General features: G+C 39.7%; 1 protein-coding gene across 1 annotated transcript in view; it reads left to right on the forward strand.

Moving 5' to 3' along the window:
* MYO1E (myosin IE) overlaps positions 1-16,574 on the forward strand; it is a 95,151-nt gene that overhangs the window by 26,490 nt on the left and 52,087 nt on the right. The window contains exons 2-5 of the mRNA XM_059824116.1: positions 3,006-3,012; positions 10,055-10,198; positions 12,906-12,995; positions 13,903-13,997. Of these exons, the coding sequence (XP_059680099.1) occupies positions 3,006-3,012; positions 10,055-10,198; positions 12,906-12,995; positions 13,903-13,997 (336 nt within the window). The remainder of the gene's footprint in view (positions 1-3,005; positions 3,013-10,054; positions 10,199-12,905; positions 12,996-13,902; positions 13,998-16,574) is intronic.

The following is a 16,574-nucleotide window of genomic DNA, read 5'->3' on the forward strand; positions in this document are numbered from 1 at the left end:
AGGAAGAGCGACTTCCGTCTGCTGTTCATGTGGAGTCCTACAAAGAGGGCAGTGACTGAGCAGAAAGGAATTCACTGGGGTGATTGTGGCCTGTGCGTATGGTTTGGTGCTAAAGTCTGAGATTCCAAAAGCTGGGAGATGGGGCAGGGAAGTGAGCACTGACATCAGGTAGAACAGGACATGGCTGAGATGGCATTATTGTAATATGCCACTGGTTTTACTTTCTCCAAAAACTTCAGCTGGCACCAATATAGCGTGTACCACACAGCATCAAAATGCTGTCTTCTAGCAGTGCATATGCGAGACGCTGGTCCATGCGTAGAGCTTCTGAGTCATGCTGTTCTGAGATTCCTCTCTCTGGAAACCAGATGGTAAGCTCCTAGCTGACTTCAGTTTCTTACTTAGTTTCAGGATGATGCTATAGGAGAGGCAGTGGCATTTTGTATGAATTTACTGATTGAGTTTTCAAACTACATATTTCAATTGAAGACCGTGATAATGTTTTTTTGTAAATGTGACACACGGAGGAAGACTCAGAATAAATTCATCATAGACAAATTGTTTTTGTTGTTTTAAAAAACAAGCAAACAAAACCAAAAATCCAGGGTGAAATCCAGCTGGCAGCCGGTCACAAGCGGAGTCCCCCAGGGCTCTGTTTTGGGACCGGTCTTGTTTAATGTCTTTATTGATGATCTGGATGAGGGGATAGAGTGCACCCTCAGCAAGTTTGCAGATGACACTAAGTTGGGCGGGAGTGTTGATCTGCTCGAGGGTAGGAAGGCTCTGCAGAGGGATCTGGACAGGCTGGATCGATGGGCTGAGGCCAACCGGATGAAGTTCAATAAGGCCAAGTGCCGGGTCCTGCACTTTGGCCACAACAACCCCAGGCAACGCTACAGGCTTGGGGACAAGTGGCTGGAAAGCTCCCCCGCAGAAAAGGACCTGGGGGTGTTGATTGACAGCCGGCTGAAGATGAGCCAGCAGTGTGCCCAGGTGGCCAAGAAGGCCAACGGCATCCTGGCTTGTATCAGAAATGGTGTGGCCAGCAGGAGCAGGGAGGTGATCATGCCTCTGTACTCGGCTCTGGTGAGGCCGCACCTCTTAATACTGTGTTCAGTTTTGGGCCCCTCACTACAAGAAGGACATTGAGGTGCTGGAGCGTGTCCAGAGAAGGGCGACGAAGCTGGTGAGGGGTCTGGAACACAAGTCTTATGAGGAGCGGCTGAGGGAGCTGGGGTTGTTTAGCCTGGAGAAGAGGAGGCTGAGGGGAGACCTTATCGCTCTCTACAACTACCTGAAAGGGGGTTGTAGAGAAGTGGGTGTTGGTCTCTTCTCCCAAGTGACTAGCGACAGGACTAGAGGAAATGGCCTCAAGTTGCGCCAGGGGAGGTTCAGGCTGGATATTAGGAAAAAGTTCTTTACTGAGAGAGTAGTGAAACATTGGAATAGGCTGCCCAGGGAGGTGGTAGAGTCACCCTCCCTGGAGGTATTCAAGGAGCGTGTGGATGTGGCATTGTGGGATGTGGCTTGATGGGCATGGTGCTGTGTGGTGTTGGGTGGGTTGGTTTTTGGTGTGTTGTGGGGTTTTTTTTTTGTTTGGTTTTTGTTTTTTTTTTTAAGGTTGGACTTGATGATCTTGCAGGTCTTTTCCAACCTTAGTGATTCTGTGAAAAACAAAGCAAAAAGAAAAAGAAAAAATACGATGTTCTTGTTCCTGAAGGGGTGGAGGAGACTTTGGGAGTATTGCAGTTGTGGAAAATCTTGTGATCTTTGGCCTCTGAGATCCCAGTTGCTATGTAGCATTTTGGGGGGAGGTGGTATGCAAATCATTTCAGACCATCTCTTTTCCAGGGAGATATCAGGAGGAGGAACCAGCACCCATCCTTTTTTTGTAATGATGGTGAAGGAGGGAAGAAGTTGTTCACATATGCATATATGCCCCTATATTGTACAGGTGCCAAAATGAATTTTAATACTGTATGGAAAGGTGATAGCAAGTTTGAGTTGGAACGTACAGTATTTTGTAGTATTACATGTAAGATGTATGATTGCATAAACCTGTTTTTGATGGAGAAGAGTGACAGATATAAAAGCTTTATTATACATTAAGGACTGATACAGCCAATGTGAAACTTGTTTTTTGTAATTGTTCACTTGCATTTTCGTAACTTGCAGAATAAGTATATACAGATGCAAACTGCGTATACAATGTACAGATCAAGAGTTAGCGTGCATGGATGCTGCTCAGTGAAATGATTGGAATGGTGCAGGGGGGTGTTGTTGACTAAGTGTTGCTATTGCAAGGGCTATCCTTAATCCACCACAGTCACAGGAAATTTTGCTACTCATGCCATGAGGAACAAGTCAAACTTAGAACAGCTCTGGTGACTGCTTAATAAGTCTAGTAAGGCAGTTAATGTCTAAAAGCAAGTCAACCATATTAAGTAGTTAACAGTATTGTATTTTCCTGAGAAGATTATTTCTTGGAACATTGGGCCACAGCCACCCAAAAAGCTGTGGGGTAAGCAAGCGTGAATTTACAGTTCATTAACTACCTTCTGGTATCTGCCTACTGTCTCTCTAAGTTGTGTCAAAAACTTATGTGCGTTAGCACAATCTGCTCTTAAGCTCGTTCCCGTCCTTATTTTGTTCTGTCGAATAGCTGTGCCTTTTTAAAAATAACCTTTTAAAATATTAGTGAAAATTAATACTGATGCAGTACATGATCCTCACAGTCAAACACTGAAGTTACTTTTATTTTGGTAATGTTCTGTTATTTATCTTACAAGAATGCTGATGTCTTTCATGACTCCTGAAAATGAGCATAATGTGTATACCCTGTAGACATCTCGCGTTCCCGTAACTTGTATTGTGTTCCAAGCATGAGTTTGCTGTTCAGGTAAGCAGGCTCTAGTTTCTGTCTCTTCCCCTCCTCCCGGCTGCACTGGTGCTGGCGTTGGCTGCAGGGAGGTAGAGCCATGGCTGCTCCCTGGCTCCAGAGCGAGCGTGATGGTGGGGAGCTGCCCTGGGGCCAGGCCCTGCTGGGGCAGGCAGCACCCGCATGGGGGCTGATGGGAGCAAGTGTTTGGGCAACTGGGATCTCCCGCAGCCTGTAACCAGCTCTGGAGTCAGACCTTCTAGTCACATAGGGCTGAATCCACCCCTGTCCAAGAGCAAACAGTGAGAACTGATGACTTTTCCCCCCAGAAATTTTTTTCTCAGTATTTTATTTGCATAGCTGTGGTTTTGGGGATATTAACCTGCTAGTAGTTTCCATTCCTTAATACATTTGTGGTATTTTTAGTTCTCAGTATAAAATGTCTGTCCTGCTGCTAGATGCTCAATATTTTTACTTTGCTATTTCCTCAAATCTTAACGCACTGCTTTTTGTCTCCCTTAATATTTCCCTCATGTTAAATTTAAATAATTTGCCTTTTATCTTTGTCCATCTAGCTGCTTCTGCTCTCTTCCTTTAATTTCCTTTCTGAAATATGGTCACATCATTGCAGCCAGTATATCTATTTTTTCTAACATCAGATATACAAGAACTATTCTGGAGCACTTCTGTCTACTATGGCTTCTCAGTTTGGATTATCCCAGTTAAGGACCAAAATTACCATTAAGTGTTTCTGTGATATTCTCTACCGAGAACAGCAGACTCTTTATAGAAATATGTGAAAGATTCCTTGTAAGTGGATTATGAAAGTTTTCTATTTTGATGAATGGTATAAATGAAAAAAGTTGTGTTTCTTTTTTTTATTTTCTTGTTAGATGGAAAAACTGGTACAAAATATGCATGTATGAGACTAGTGATATGCCTCCATTGGTAGAAGCATTGACGCCAGATGTAGAATAAATGGTATGCAGCTTTTTCAGTTTTGTGGCATCTTTGGTTAAGATGATGGCTGTGTATCATCTAGTATTGTATTCATAATACTAATCTGAGTAGATAGACGCATTCCTCCAAAACTACAAGGATTTTATGCAATAGTACTCTGTCGTAGTTGAAAAGGGAAAGAAAAGGTCGTGCTTGTGATCGTTTGACACTCTTACTCCCTCATGGAGGCCGAGAATCCCTTCTGCGCTGTGATGGAGGATTGATGTAAGCTACTGAAAAAAGCTGTCAGAGATTCATGATGGCAATTTTTCCCTTTGTGGGAACCAAGAATGATTATTTATGGCATGTAGGTTGTTGTAGTTTAGACAGAGTTCTGATGGAGAGAGAGAAACAAGGCTTTTTCTCAGGGGCAGAATACACAGTCTCTTCTGATCCCTTGTTTTCAGTGTGTTATTTTTAGACGTACTATTTTTAAACAGCTTGAAATACAAAAATATTTGCTTTTTTTCCCCAGTTAAAAGAAAACCCTGTTGTGACACAGCATGACTCAGTCTTTTTATAGCCACATAAAATACGTGTTGCTTAGGATAATGTAAAAATATACAAACAATAATAAAGGCAAAAATAAGAAATCAACATTGCTATTGTGACACAAAGTGGAGGGCGGCAAAAAAATGATATGTAAATAAATGTCTCATCAATCTTTATTATTCATTCCAAACAAAACAATAATATGCTTTAACCATATCATACCAAAAGTAGTACAGAAAGTATAGACAGTATTTAGTACATGGGAAGTATTTTACATCCCCTCTCTTGATATTAATGTAGTAATTGTCCTGATCTGTTAATGAGTGGGTGTTAAGGGAGATGTACAAAGTGAAAGTAGAATCTCTTTTTTAGGTTCTTTAGAGTCTTGAGTGTTTTGATGCTGAAGATAATAAAGTTGTGGAGGTGGAGAGGACGGTGCTGCCTAGTCCGTAGCCAAGTGGTAACTGTGTATGCACTCCTGAAGCAGTACAGCTGGGAAACAGTAGGCTCCTAGCTCACAGGGTCATCTTGTGACTCAGAAATATTCCTGTCATTGCAAAGCAGATCTGATTTTGAGCCTAAAACAGCAACCAAAGGAATAATAACAGCTGACAGCAATGCAGTACACGCCTTTAATTCCAGCTTCACCAGCTCAGCCTCCATTCCCTGTGAAACATCAGGTGCTGGGTTTGGAGCTCAGGGAGAGCCTGAAGGAGGCCTGGCAGCCAGGTTGTTCAACACTCCTCTTTCCACTTTTGTGGCTTTTAGCAGGCTGTTGATGTGTGTTTGTTTTTTGTATTTTTCCTAATCTGCTAAGCTCATCTTTTTTCAGCTGCTTAGGCATTGTTAGTGCTGACACAAAGACTTTCATTTGCTTATTTATTGTACAGTTAGATCCCATCTTTCACTGAGAAAACCTAAGAGAAGCCAAGTTGCTATTTGCTGACATCCAAACTGCATGGGTAGGCCTGGGGATGGACTGCAAGCTCTGAGCCTCTCTGTTCACCCAGATCTGACCATGCCACAGGGGAGCTCTATTCGAGGTACTGACTCCTCACTGTGGCTAGTGCTGACATGGGGGTGCTGGGCATCTCTACCACAGGCCCTTGTTCTGCTGGCTCTGAAGTTCCTGGTCAGTCCCAGGAGACCCAACCTGTCCATGGAGCAGGTGGAGAGGGGTGGAGGAGAAAGCATGTGTGAAGGGCAACAGAGGACAATTAGCAGCTGAGTAAATTAGTCTGAGTCCTTCCTGCAAAGCAAATTCAGGTTAAGGTGGACACCAGGTAACTAGCTCAGGTGTAACTTGTCTCCAGATTAGAATACTGCATTTTTACGTGGATGGTAGAAAGCTCTTGCTAAAGTAACGGTTGAATTCTCAAGAAGTATACAATAAGAAAAGAAAAAAAATTAGTCTTTGCAATGTGGGCAATTGAAAAGCATTGTAATTTTTAAATATCTATCCTTGACCTTTAGGGAATATGCAGCCTGGAGAAATATGAAGAGTTGCTTTTACAACTGCGATGATGTGGAGTTTTTTCAGATTATTTATGACAGGAAGATTTTCTTTAATTTCAAAACTATATAAAAAACAGTTAACTGTTAGCGTGACATGGTTATAGTATCAGCTGGAAGTGACTGAAATTGATAATTAGGTTAGACTCTGTAGTCATCACTCATGCTTGGAAGAGCAAGAACTTGAGGGTAGGTGGTATCCTGTAGAAACAGCACTGCCTGTTTTGTTGCCCAGACCAAGGAGGTGCTAGCCACTGCACATGGCCATCCTACTAGTGTTAGGCTCCTGGAGAAGGGAGAGTGAGAGCAAAACTTAACCACAGATGCAGTTAGGCACTACTAAAGCTTGGGTTTATTTCTAGATCCTAGGGAGAAGCCTGACAATAATCTGGTGATGATTTACTGCTTCTCGGTATATTTGCGTGTAAGGCCATGCTTTAAGGGAAAAAAAGTAGTCCCAAACTACTGATAGAAACTGCCATTTAAAATGTGATATAATATTAATGTGAACTACTTAGTCCTACCACTCTCAGCTGTCTTCCATGCTATTGCTTTCTTGGATATTTAGGCTGCTGCCTTTGTTATTAAATCTCTCTGCATCCTTTTCCATTTGACTGTATGTGATACCGTAGTACTCAGACTTGATTACAGCTGCATGTTAAAGCAGTGTGTAAGTGCTGCGGAGACCTGCTCTTAGGACAAGCTGAGCCTTCCTGGTGCTGCCCCTCTTGCTTATGTGCTGGTTCGCAATGCTTTTGGGAGAGAACCCTTTGGCCTGGTAGTGTGCGTGGCTTAATCACAGTCAACAACAGTCACTGACTTTTATAAAGCCTGCTGTTTTGCAGACTCTGTGCGTGTTTTCCATATGTGCCATGGCTTTGTGACCTTTGTCCTCTTCTCATTGAATTTGCTGGGTCTGATGCCATAGCTTCCAATGGGAAGCTTGATTGTTTTCCCACTCATTTCTTACACGTTTTCTGTAGCTTACTCTATTATCTGATACTAAACCACATTCTGTATAGCTTTGTGAAGAATGTAATCATCTGTATTTATTTTGATACTGTACCTTTTTGTCCATCTTGCCAGTTCCTTTTTCCAAGTGTAATATCACAAGTAGCTGATGAGTACACTGAAAGAAATTGTGGACTGTTGGACTTCTGTTTTCTCCAATAACCTGACCTTCAACTGATTTTTTTCAGTCATGTGGTTGTGGAATTATTGCTGGAGGTGACTTAGAAATTAAATCTATATCTGCATTTTAAGGAAAGGTACAGCATTGAAGAAACTTTCAGGGTGGAGTGTGGCGGTCATGCAAGAGTTCCATCCTACAAAAGTTCCCTAGGCAACCTTAGGTGTTGGCAACACCAGGGGAGCTTGGTGAGCTGACTCTAAGAGAAACTATATGGAGGGTGGAGCGGAGTGGAGGCACTGCGGCCAGGCTCTGTGATAAGATGGGAACTGGAAGGTACTATGGAACAATGAGGTGGAGACTCACCCTGATAACTAGGATACATACCTGGTCAAAGACAATGCTATTGTACAAAGATACAATAACCTATTTAGTGTGTGTAATGGTGTGTAGTGGAGTACCTGGGAATGGGCCCACAGTTTGTCACCTTTTGACAAATACTTATTATAATCTCATTATAATACTAAAAAACACACCTCCATCCCAAAGCTACAAGGTCGCTCCAAGGTGTGACCACCCCTCACTGAACCTGTGCTCTAAATTTTTCTTGGTCTATACCTTTAAAAGCAGAGTGAAAAACTTCTACACCAATTACAACAAAGAAATATATGACTAGAGTTACTCAAGCTCCACCTGTAAAGTAAAAATAGTATAAAAAGTCTTAAGAGAGGAGGGGTGTTAGGGCAGGTAACATCGCAAACCTGCTCTGACATCTGGGATCAGTTAATGGGCTGAACCTCTCTTCCCCCCAATAGGGACACCTTTGGGTAAGATTCGAACACTTAGCTATACCAAGTGTCGTGTGTCGTGTCCCCCCCCCCCCCCCCCCCCGGGAGATTTAGCAACCTCTGTAGGGTTGTTTTGTGATTTAATGCGCTGTAGCCAGCTATATTTCTCACGTTAACACCTGGCTATACTAATTGTTTCCCCAGGAGATTTAGAAACCTCTACAGAATTGTTTTGTGATCTAGCGTGCTTGTAGCCAGGCTATATTATTCATATACTTGCTATTTGTACCATCTTTGTGGGCAGTAGTTCTATCACCGGCAATCCAAAGAACTTGTGCATCTGTTGCTTTAATAAACTACACTATTAGTTAATCCAGCCATAAGAGTTCTAATTGAACGCGACCAAATTCCTTAAGGGTGGCCGTGATAGTTCACGCAACGCGGCTAGACTGAAAGCGTATGGAGTTACAAGTGCATTCGTAATCGTTAGGATTCTATATATATACATATATGTGTGTACATGTGTATATATGTAGAACACAATCGGACTTGTAATACAGGAAATTGGGCATCACTCAGAATCTAAGCCTAGCCACCCCCAGCCCCTCTGATATCTGAGGACAAGCTGGAATGCAAGGGGGTTTATTTTCTGCCAAATTGCTCAGTCCTTTAACGTGACAGTGTTTTATAACAATTTCCAAAAATTAATTGGTTCCTTCATTTTCTTAGTGCTTCCAGATCACTGCTTCCATTGTGCAAATATAAAATTGACAAGGTTCACGCAAACTAAGCTAGTTCAAGATTATTATTTTACTTAAGCTCATGTAAGGTTGTGGATGTTCAAGAAAATTGCTGAGATTGTGTGTTTTCAGACATACTTACCTCTGCTGTACTGTATTTAAAAGCATTTATTTAATTCAAGTTTGCAACTGTTCTTCAGTGTTCTTAGCAGTGACAGAGCTGCATCACTGGTAGTAACGGCTGGAGACTGAATAGAAAACATGTAAAGCCTACAAGTTCTGTATTGTCTGCAGTAGTAAAATGGGTCTGGTTTTAGCAAAAGTTAATTTAACTTGAGATAAAAATCGAGTTGGTCCTTGGTTTTTATGCCAGTCAAGTTGAGATGAGGCTAACCTATAAGCCTGACTCCATTTGCTAATATACATTATGCATTAGGTCTGTGTCTTCATTAGTTTTTCTTGGGTTTTCCCCCAGTAAACGCAGTGAAGCTTGTGAAGAACGTCATCTGAGACTAGTTTAATGAACACTTTTTAGCCAGCCCAGCTTAAAATAAGAACCTTGTGCTTGCCTGACTCCCTTTGTATTTCCCACTCCTATGCCTGGTGTTGGTACAAGTGCTTGACTATTTACATGAGGAAACAATTCGGCAGACGAGCTTTTGTGGTAGTACAGTTACACAGGTCATTTGCTAGTGTGGAAATACGTACACACACAAGTTGCACCTCTGTAAATTGTTGATGTCCCATTTCAAAATGCTTGAGTGCAGCCAAAGCGTTCAGAGTACCTAAATTTTCTTATTAGATTTCAAATCAGCTGGAAAAAAACCATATTTTGATTTCAAGTGGTACAGCTTGAATGTCACAAATTTTCAGTAGCATCCTGAAATAGTAGTCTCTAAGTGTAGGGAGAGAGTATCTATTTAGATGTCAGTTAAGCGTGGTGACTAACAGATCAAAAGGGACTGTTAAAACGGGCAGCCAACAAGCTGCGTAACATAATCTGCAGAACATCCCTGAATACTTACTGCATCAGGCTCACAGCTTCCGTTTGAGTAACAGCATATGTGCAGGTTTGACTTAAAAAACCATAAAGGGTGGAGAATCCACTGTACCCAGTTTAATAGTTCAGGTGGTAATTATCCTCACTACTAATAGTTGCACTGTAGGAGTGTAATTTTTGCATCCTTAGCTTCCAATAACTGCATCTCAGTTGGAATAGTTTTTTTTTCTGCTAGATTTAGAAATGTCTCCCTTCTGAAATCCCTTCTGTGTAGACATTCACAAAACCCAGTGGAATTACCTTCTGATTTTTGAGAGCGGTGCAATTCTTTAATAGTTCAGAGGCAAGTCAGTTGACATAGTTTATGTATGCTTTTTTATAATGCCTGGATCAAGGAATAGAATTCAAGGAAAGAAAAGTATTTTGGAAGTTGGAGTTTGAATAGATTGTTTTCAGTTATTTCATGCTAATGAGAAATGTGGTAACCTTTTTGATACTTACTGTGCTTTCCTGCAGGGCAGCAAAGGACACTACAGATATCACTGGCAGAGCCACAATGTCAAGCACAGTGGAGTGGATGATATGGTCCTTCTTTCCAAAATCACAGAGGATTCCATAGTGGAGAACCTAAAGAAACGATACATGGATGATTATATTTTTGTATCCTTTATAGTGTTGTTTTTAGTGGGGCCTGTGGACTTGCTGAGCCAATGTGAAACTAATTATATGTATGTATTCTATTTAAGCAGATTACTCAAAGATGCTGAGCATTTTATGTGACAGTTCACCTGGGATTACACAAAATGCTTTGGAAACTGAGCTAATTATGAATGTTGAAATTAAGATCTGAAAAATTATTTTAAGGTATTCTTTTTGATATTTGGAATTGTTCTTGTCATTGTTGAAGATAGGCCTGTGGTTCCATATATTTATATATATCCACCTGACCCCTGAAACTACTGCAGTGATGTTACTTCTAAGAGCAAGAATTAATAGGTTTAAGGCATATATATGTGTCTTGATACCATGTTGTCTTCTGTATGTCCCAAATTGTAATGCTTTCAAAATAGCATTTCTTTTGTGATATAACCCCATTTACAGCTTACTCTGGAATTGTTAATACTGTGAATCATGGGCTGATGGAAACAGGTGAACGTGTGAACATCTGTAAATCTACAGCGTTCACACTTTAAAATTTTTTTCTATGATTAATGAAAACATGAAAGATTTAAATACCTGAACACATAACCTAACAAGAAATACAGATTTTGGCACCAAAGGTTTGCTTTTTTTTTTTAATTTCATATGAAAGGAATTTCTTGAGATAAGAATAGTCACTATTTCATTTTTAGCTTTCACAGTGTAACATGAGTGGCAATAATGAATTTGGTAAACACTAGTCAATATGATTATTTACTAGGAAGTGATACTGTTTCTTCTGCTGTGGCCAGGTTTTCATACTTCCTAGTTGTATCTGGAGAATAGTTTCCTTGAAAAGTTTAACTTTTTTTTAGCAGAAAGGGTAGGAAATATAACATCTCCTGGCTATTTCTATATATTCAGATAGTTAAGAGCTAAGTAGCAGCTCAATTTAGCAAGGACTGATAGAGGAAAATTAATGTTGCAGTTGAGCTGACATTTCCATCCCAAACTGCAGAGTTTTTTAATACATGTGTGCACGTGGGTTTGGATGCTCTGTGCAATAAAGTACCACACCATTATTAAATTTGCCTTATAGAAACATAATAAAGTTGCACAATATTTGTCAAACTGTACTGTTGGGGTAAACTATAGCACTCTTCCTGTTAGTAACGCGAGTGCTTTTGTCCCTGTGGAACGCTGCATCTTCTGTGCGGTACACTTACAAAGTCTTCCGTGCTCTGTGCTGAAGAAACTGGTTTATGCTTTTTTCTGATAAAAATAAGTGAGATTAACATGGCAATGGTCTTTGTACTGAAGCAGGAATAAGTATGTTTTCCAAGCGTACTTGTGGTCATGTGAGGGATCAGAGCCTTCTTTTTAAGCATTATAGTTCCTTTGTGTAGGGAGAAAAGATTCCTTTTGCAGTTCTGCGAAGGCTTTTCATTCTAAAATAGAGATCATCTCTTGAATCTTTCGATTGTTTGTACGTCCACCCATGAATGAACATTTCTCTGCACTACGTTGCATAGAGGTTACCGAATCATCCCAGAAAATGCTGGTATTGTTTACCAACAGAAAACTGTCACTTTATGCAGACACAATGAATGCTTGATATATTATATTTGAGACCCAGATGTTGTCACTCTTCTTTGAATTAAATTAAAAAATGTATGAAGAAAGCATTGCAAATTAACAATACAGAAATTATGTTTACTGAGTGAGTTACACTTCTCTAACATGTTACCGTTTTGTGCTGCAGAACCACAATAATAGATTCTTATGTAGGATAATCCAGCAGGATAAATTTGTTAATTTTCCGACTTCTGCACGGAAAGCTTAGATAGTAAGTTTGCCTATGAATAATTCCATATTGTTACATGAAACCTGCAATACAACATTTTGGACTCATTGACATGGGTACACTGCTAACTCCCAGCTCAATGAACTAGTCCTGCCTTTAACGTAGTATCAGTTGCTTCATATATGTAGTCTGCAATTCTAATTCCAAAGGCTTCTAAAGTATTTTGTAAATGTAGGTACATGTGCAGCTGAATGCAGAATGGTGAAATACTGACATTCAAAATGTTGCAAAAAAGCTTTCTGGAACTAATAACAGCTTGAAACTGAGTGTCTTCTTACAGGGAAGCCTGCAGGATAAGACTCCTAGGGACTGTTAGTAGTTACACTAATAAAATAACAGCACATACGGAATTACCTAATTCCCTTAGCTCCCCACTAGTACATGCAGCTGAATAATTGTCCAATTTAGCTCAGGAGTGGCTGTTTCCATCCGACTGTGCATGCTCAGCAGTATCTCTGAGAGATCAGAATGTGTCACTGTACTATATTCTGCAAAGGTCAAAACAGTCTTTCTAATACTGACAATATGACCTCCTCAGTTACAAAGGAGTAAAACAGTTTAAATATGCTGTTTCCTTTCTGTATTTTTATTCAACGTATGTCATGTTTGGGCCTCTAATACATGTTTAGCTTGTCCTAAAATAAATATTTGGATAATATGAAAGTATCCCATTGAATGATACGTTTATATTCCTGTAAGCCTGCTCATTTAATTTTTATTAACAATTGTTGTGACCTGTAGGTTTTTTACTATTATTTGAAGCTGTGCTGTATTATGTAATAGATGGAAAAGTCATTTGGCAGTCACTAGTGGTAAGATAATACTTTACAAAACTGTAGTTACCTTAACTTCTTTTGAATACAGACATATATTGGTTCTGTATTAATCTCTGTGAATCCTTTCAAGCAAATGCCATATTTTGGGGAAAAGGAAATTGAAATGTACCAAGGAGCAGTAAGTAAAACAGTCTAAAATGTACTGCAGTATTCAGGGGCATGTAAATATTCTACATGGTTAAACTCTTGGAAGCATTTGTTTCTGGGTTTTGGTAATGTTGCACTAGCCTGGGAGAACCTGGGCTGATATCCATTACCATACACTGAGTCTTCAAATTGAGTTCCCTGGAACATAGGATTAGTATTTCAAGAAAATACTTGTATTGATTGACTCTAATCCATATCATGTCCCTCCTCCTCCTGCAAAGGCAGTTTTTAAGCTATTGTATGCTTAAAGTGGGGTGCACAATACCAAATGGCCATTAGTGGATTTAGAGACTATGACTTGAGAACTGTCAAACTGGACAAGAACAATAAAAAAATTGAGATGCCATAATTAGATGTAACTTTTAAAAATATAGCTTGAAGAGTGAGTCAGCACAAGGACATTAGGGACTTAAAATTCAGTTTGCCACTCTGCTTGAGTTGGGCGTGTCCATAGATTCAGGAAACCATTTGGTTTGAATGGACTCAGTGGATGAAAATGAGACATACAGCACCAGGCTCTGTGTAGTGGTTTAGGTAGTTTATTGTTAGCATATGACCACTGGTGGAATAGGCTTAAATTCTGTGAGTTTCTCTTGGACAAGTAATGTATTTCAAGCTCAGACCATTTTTGGAACAGGGTGTTTACGATAGTTTAGGAGAAAATTATAGATGAGAGAAAGATCAGTAACAAAACCTAGAGACTTTGGTTTGTTTTTATTAAATGAACAAAAAAATTCCTGGGGAAAATGCAGTATAAAGTGGGATTCGGAATTGTTTTCCCAGGAAAATAATTCTTCCAACTGAAATAAAAATTTATATTTCTCTTTCTGCATTGTTTAATGCTGTGTTGAAAAATTATTCTCTGTTTCCTCTCCTAGGCACAATATGAAAACCCACCACATATTTATGCTCTTGCAGACAGCATGTACAGAAATATGATTATTGACAGAGAAAATCAGTGTGTCATTATTAGGTAAGAAAAAGAGCTGTAAAAAAAAATTTTACCATCTTCTTTCGGTGTTTTAACTTCAAGCAGAAAAGTTTATTTTTTATTATATCAATAAAATTCTTCTGTGTCCATGACCACTGAACATTTTGGGGTTACCTAGGATAACTAAGTACTTTTTGACCCTCCCTTTTGTTTCCCAGTGAAATCCTGATGATAGCCGAACTACAAGAAATCTCTTTCTCACATAGCCAGCTTCATGCCCAATACCAAAACCGTAGTAGCTTGAATGACTACATGAGAGAGATGGATTAACAACTGTAGCAGCCACAGATACTGTTAAATCCAACATTCTCACATTGACTGCATTTACCATATTCTGTTTTTAGTACTATTTCTTTTTTTTTCCCCCGTTAAAAATAAATGTACTTTTGTTCCTTTTGGAATTTTGCTTGCATTCAGTCAGAGACAAAAGGAGGAGAGAGATACTGGAAAATTTTTTTTGTCTTCATTATTAATCTATTTTAATTATTAGGCTGAGGGAATTCACTGTAGAATTATTACTGAACTTCTTTAATGACAGGCATTACTTAAGTCACAATCAAAGTGAGTTTTGGGTCCCGAGGTATGCTTCATTCTCATCTGTGGGTTTATAGACAGTGTATGATCAAAGAAAGTGTGCAGACAGCAAGAACTGCAGCATATTTGAGCTGCTACACTATACCTCTTCTGACTTTCCTTCTTGCTTAGAAAACTTCAGAGGTTCACTGTAGTGCACCTGGAACTGCAGTTTACCTGTGGCAGTGGTCTCCAAAGTGGGGTGCATGCATCATAGGGGCTGTGCAGTGAAATCCATTGGGATGCAGGAAGAAAATATTAGACCTTCAGTACTAGATGTATGTAATTTATAAGTAGATAAATGGTATACGTACATTGGGAGTGTGTGCTCAGACATATTTTAATGATGGTGTGTGTGATCAAAAGACTTTGGAGACCACTGGCCTGTGAGACTTTCCCAAGAACTAGGGAAAAGAAAGAGGAGAAAAAGAAAAAATAATTTGAAGGGAAACTGATGTTATTTTATTAATGACAGCTTTTCTTAAGCTTTCTGTCATTTCTCTGAGGAACATGCTGAGAGGCAGCACTATGAATTAAACCGCTGTTGAATTTAACAAAAGAGAAATTTCAAGACTGAATGTTTTCTTTGTCCAGGGGACCCTCTCTGGTCTTCTCCCTGGGGTGGCTGTGTGCCCTGCAATGTTACAGCCCCAAGGGGGCAGGATGTCAGTGGTGATCAGATCAGATGCCATGGAACTTAGTGGGCTCAATCCCTTAGGCTGGAACCTGCCAGGAAATGGTGGATGGTCACTGATGATTAAGCTTAAATGCCCTTGCACCAGCCATTTACTAATTTAATGTTGCTGCAGGAGTATTACAAAGAACTGGGCTTAGTATGTTGGTGAAAAGATTTCATATATTAATATATCTCACTGATGAGCTGCTGTGAAAGCTTGTGAGGAATAATTGTTTGAAAGTTATATTCACTGTTTTATTTCTTTGACTCTATGCCTGGGGGTCGTCCAGGAAGAGCTTTCCTGGGCAACATGTTATAGTAGAAAAGTGCACAGCAGTGTCCCTCTTAGTATCAGCAAAGTATATGCAGGTATGTGGAAACTGTTGATTTTACGTGTAGGAAGGTCAACCAGGCATTAACAGTGTGCTACACTGAGCTTTACTCCTGTGAGGGCTTCCCTATTCCTGGGCCCCTGACTACAGCATGGTGCCATATCAAACAAAATGCCCAAAGCTCATATTCCTGTCTCTGATATATCTGAATTGTTCCCTGAGCTCAGTCTTCCTTTTTGGAAAACTGATGCCTGTTGCCATGCTGAAGGTACTAGTCCTATTTAGTCAAATTAAGACATGTTAGGAATGGGTAAAATTGGGATTTATTTTGCTTTTTGAACAAAGTAACATCCCAGAGCCTGGGATGTTTCACGTGAAGCTAAATTTATAGTGAAAACCTTTAAACTGTGGTGAGCTGTGATTTTAAAAAACATTTTTTGGTCCATTGCTAATGCCTCAAAGTGCAGTGAATGCAGAGGGTCACATTTTCAGACAGCTGAGATGCAGACTTCGAGGTTTAAATTCATGTGAGAATTCTTGTGCTTGAATGATGGATGATGCAGTCTTTGGAGTGTCTGTATTTTGTATGTGCAGAGGGAATTTTCTCTCTGTGTGTGCACAGCCTGTTCAAAGTATGCTGGAGCTATTTGAAATCTACTGCAAAACTGAGACAAGAAAAATCATGTTTGCCAGGGACCTTTCAGAGAATTCCTCTTCCTTTCTGCACATTTATTTTTCCTATGATTATTCTTATTACAAACACTGTAAAAACTGCGGACTAGACTTACAGGTAGTTTTCATGATGGTATTTGATTTTTTGGGACACAGAAATTATTTTTATGAAATTAAGTAACTCAGCCATTCACAAAATCTATTTTGTTTGATTGATATTTTAATCCTTTTGACCACATTTTGTTTAAACTGTAATTTAACATACCCTGTATTTTCTGATTTTAATGTCATCGCTATTTCTAACGA

This window comes from Gavia stellata, chromosome 13, assembly GCF_030936135.1.
Source record: "Gavia stellata isolate bGavSte3 chromosome 13, bGavSte3.hap2, whole genome shotgun sequence".
Lineage (NCBI taxonomy): Eukaryota > Metazoa > Chordata > Aves > Gaviiformes > Gaviidae > Gavia > Gavia stellata.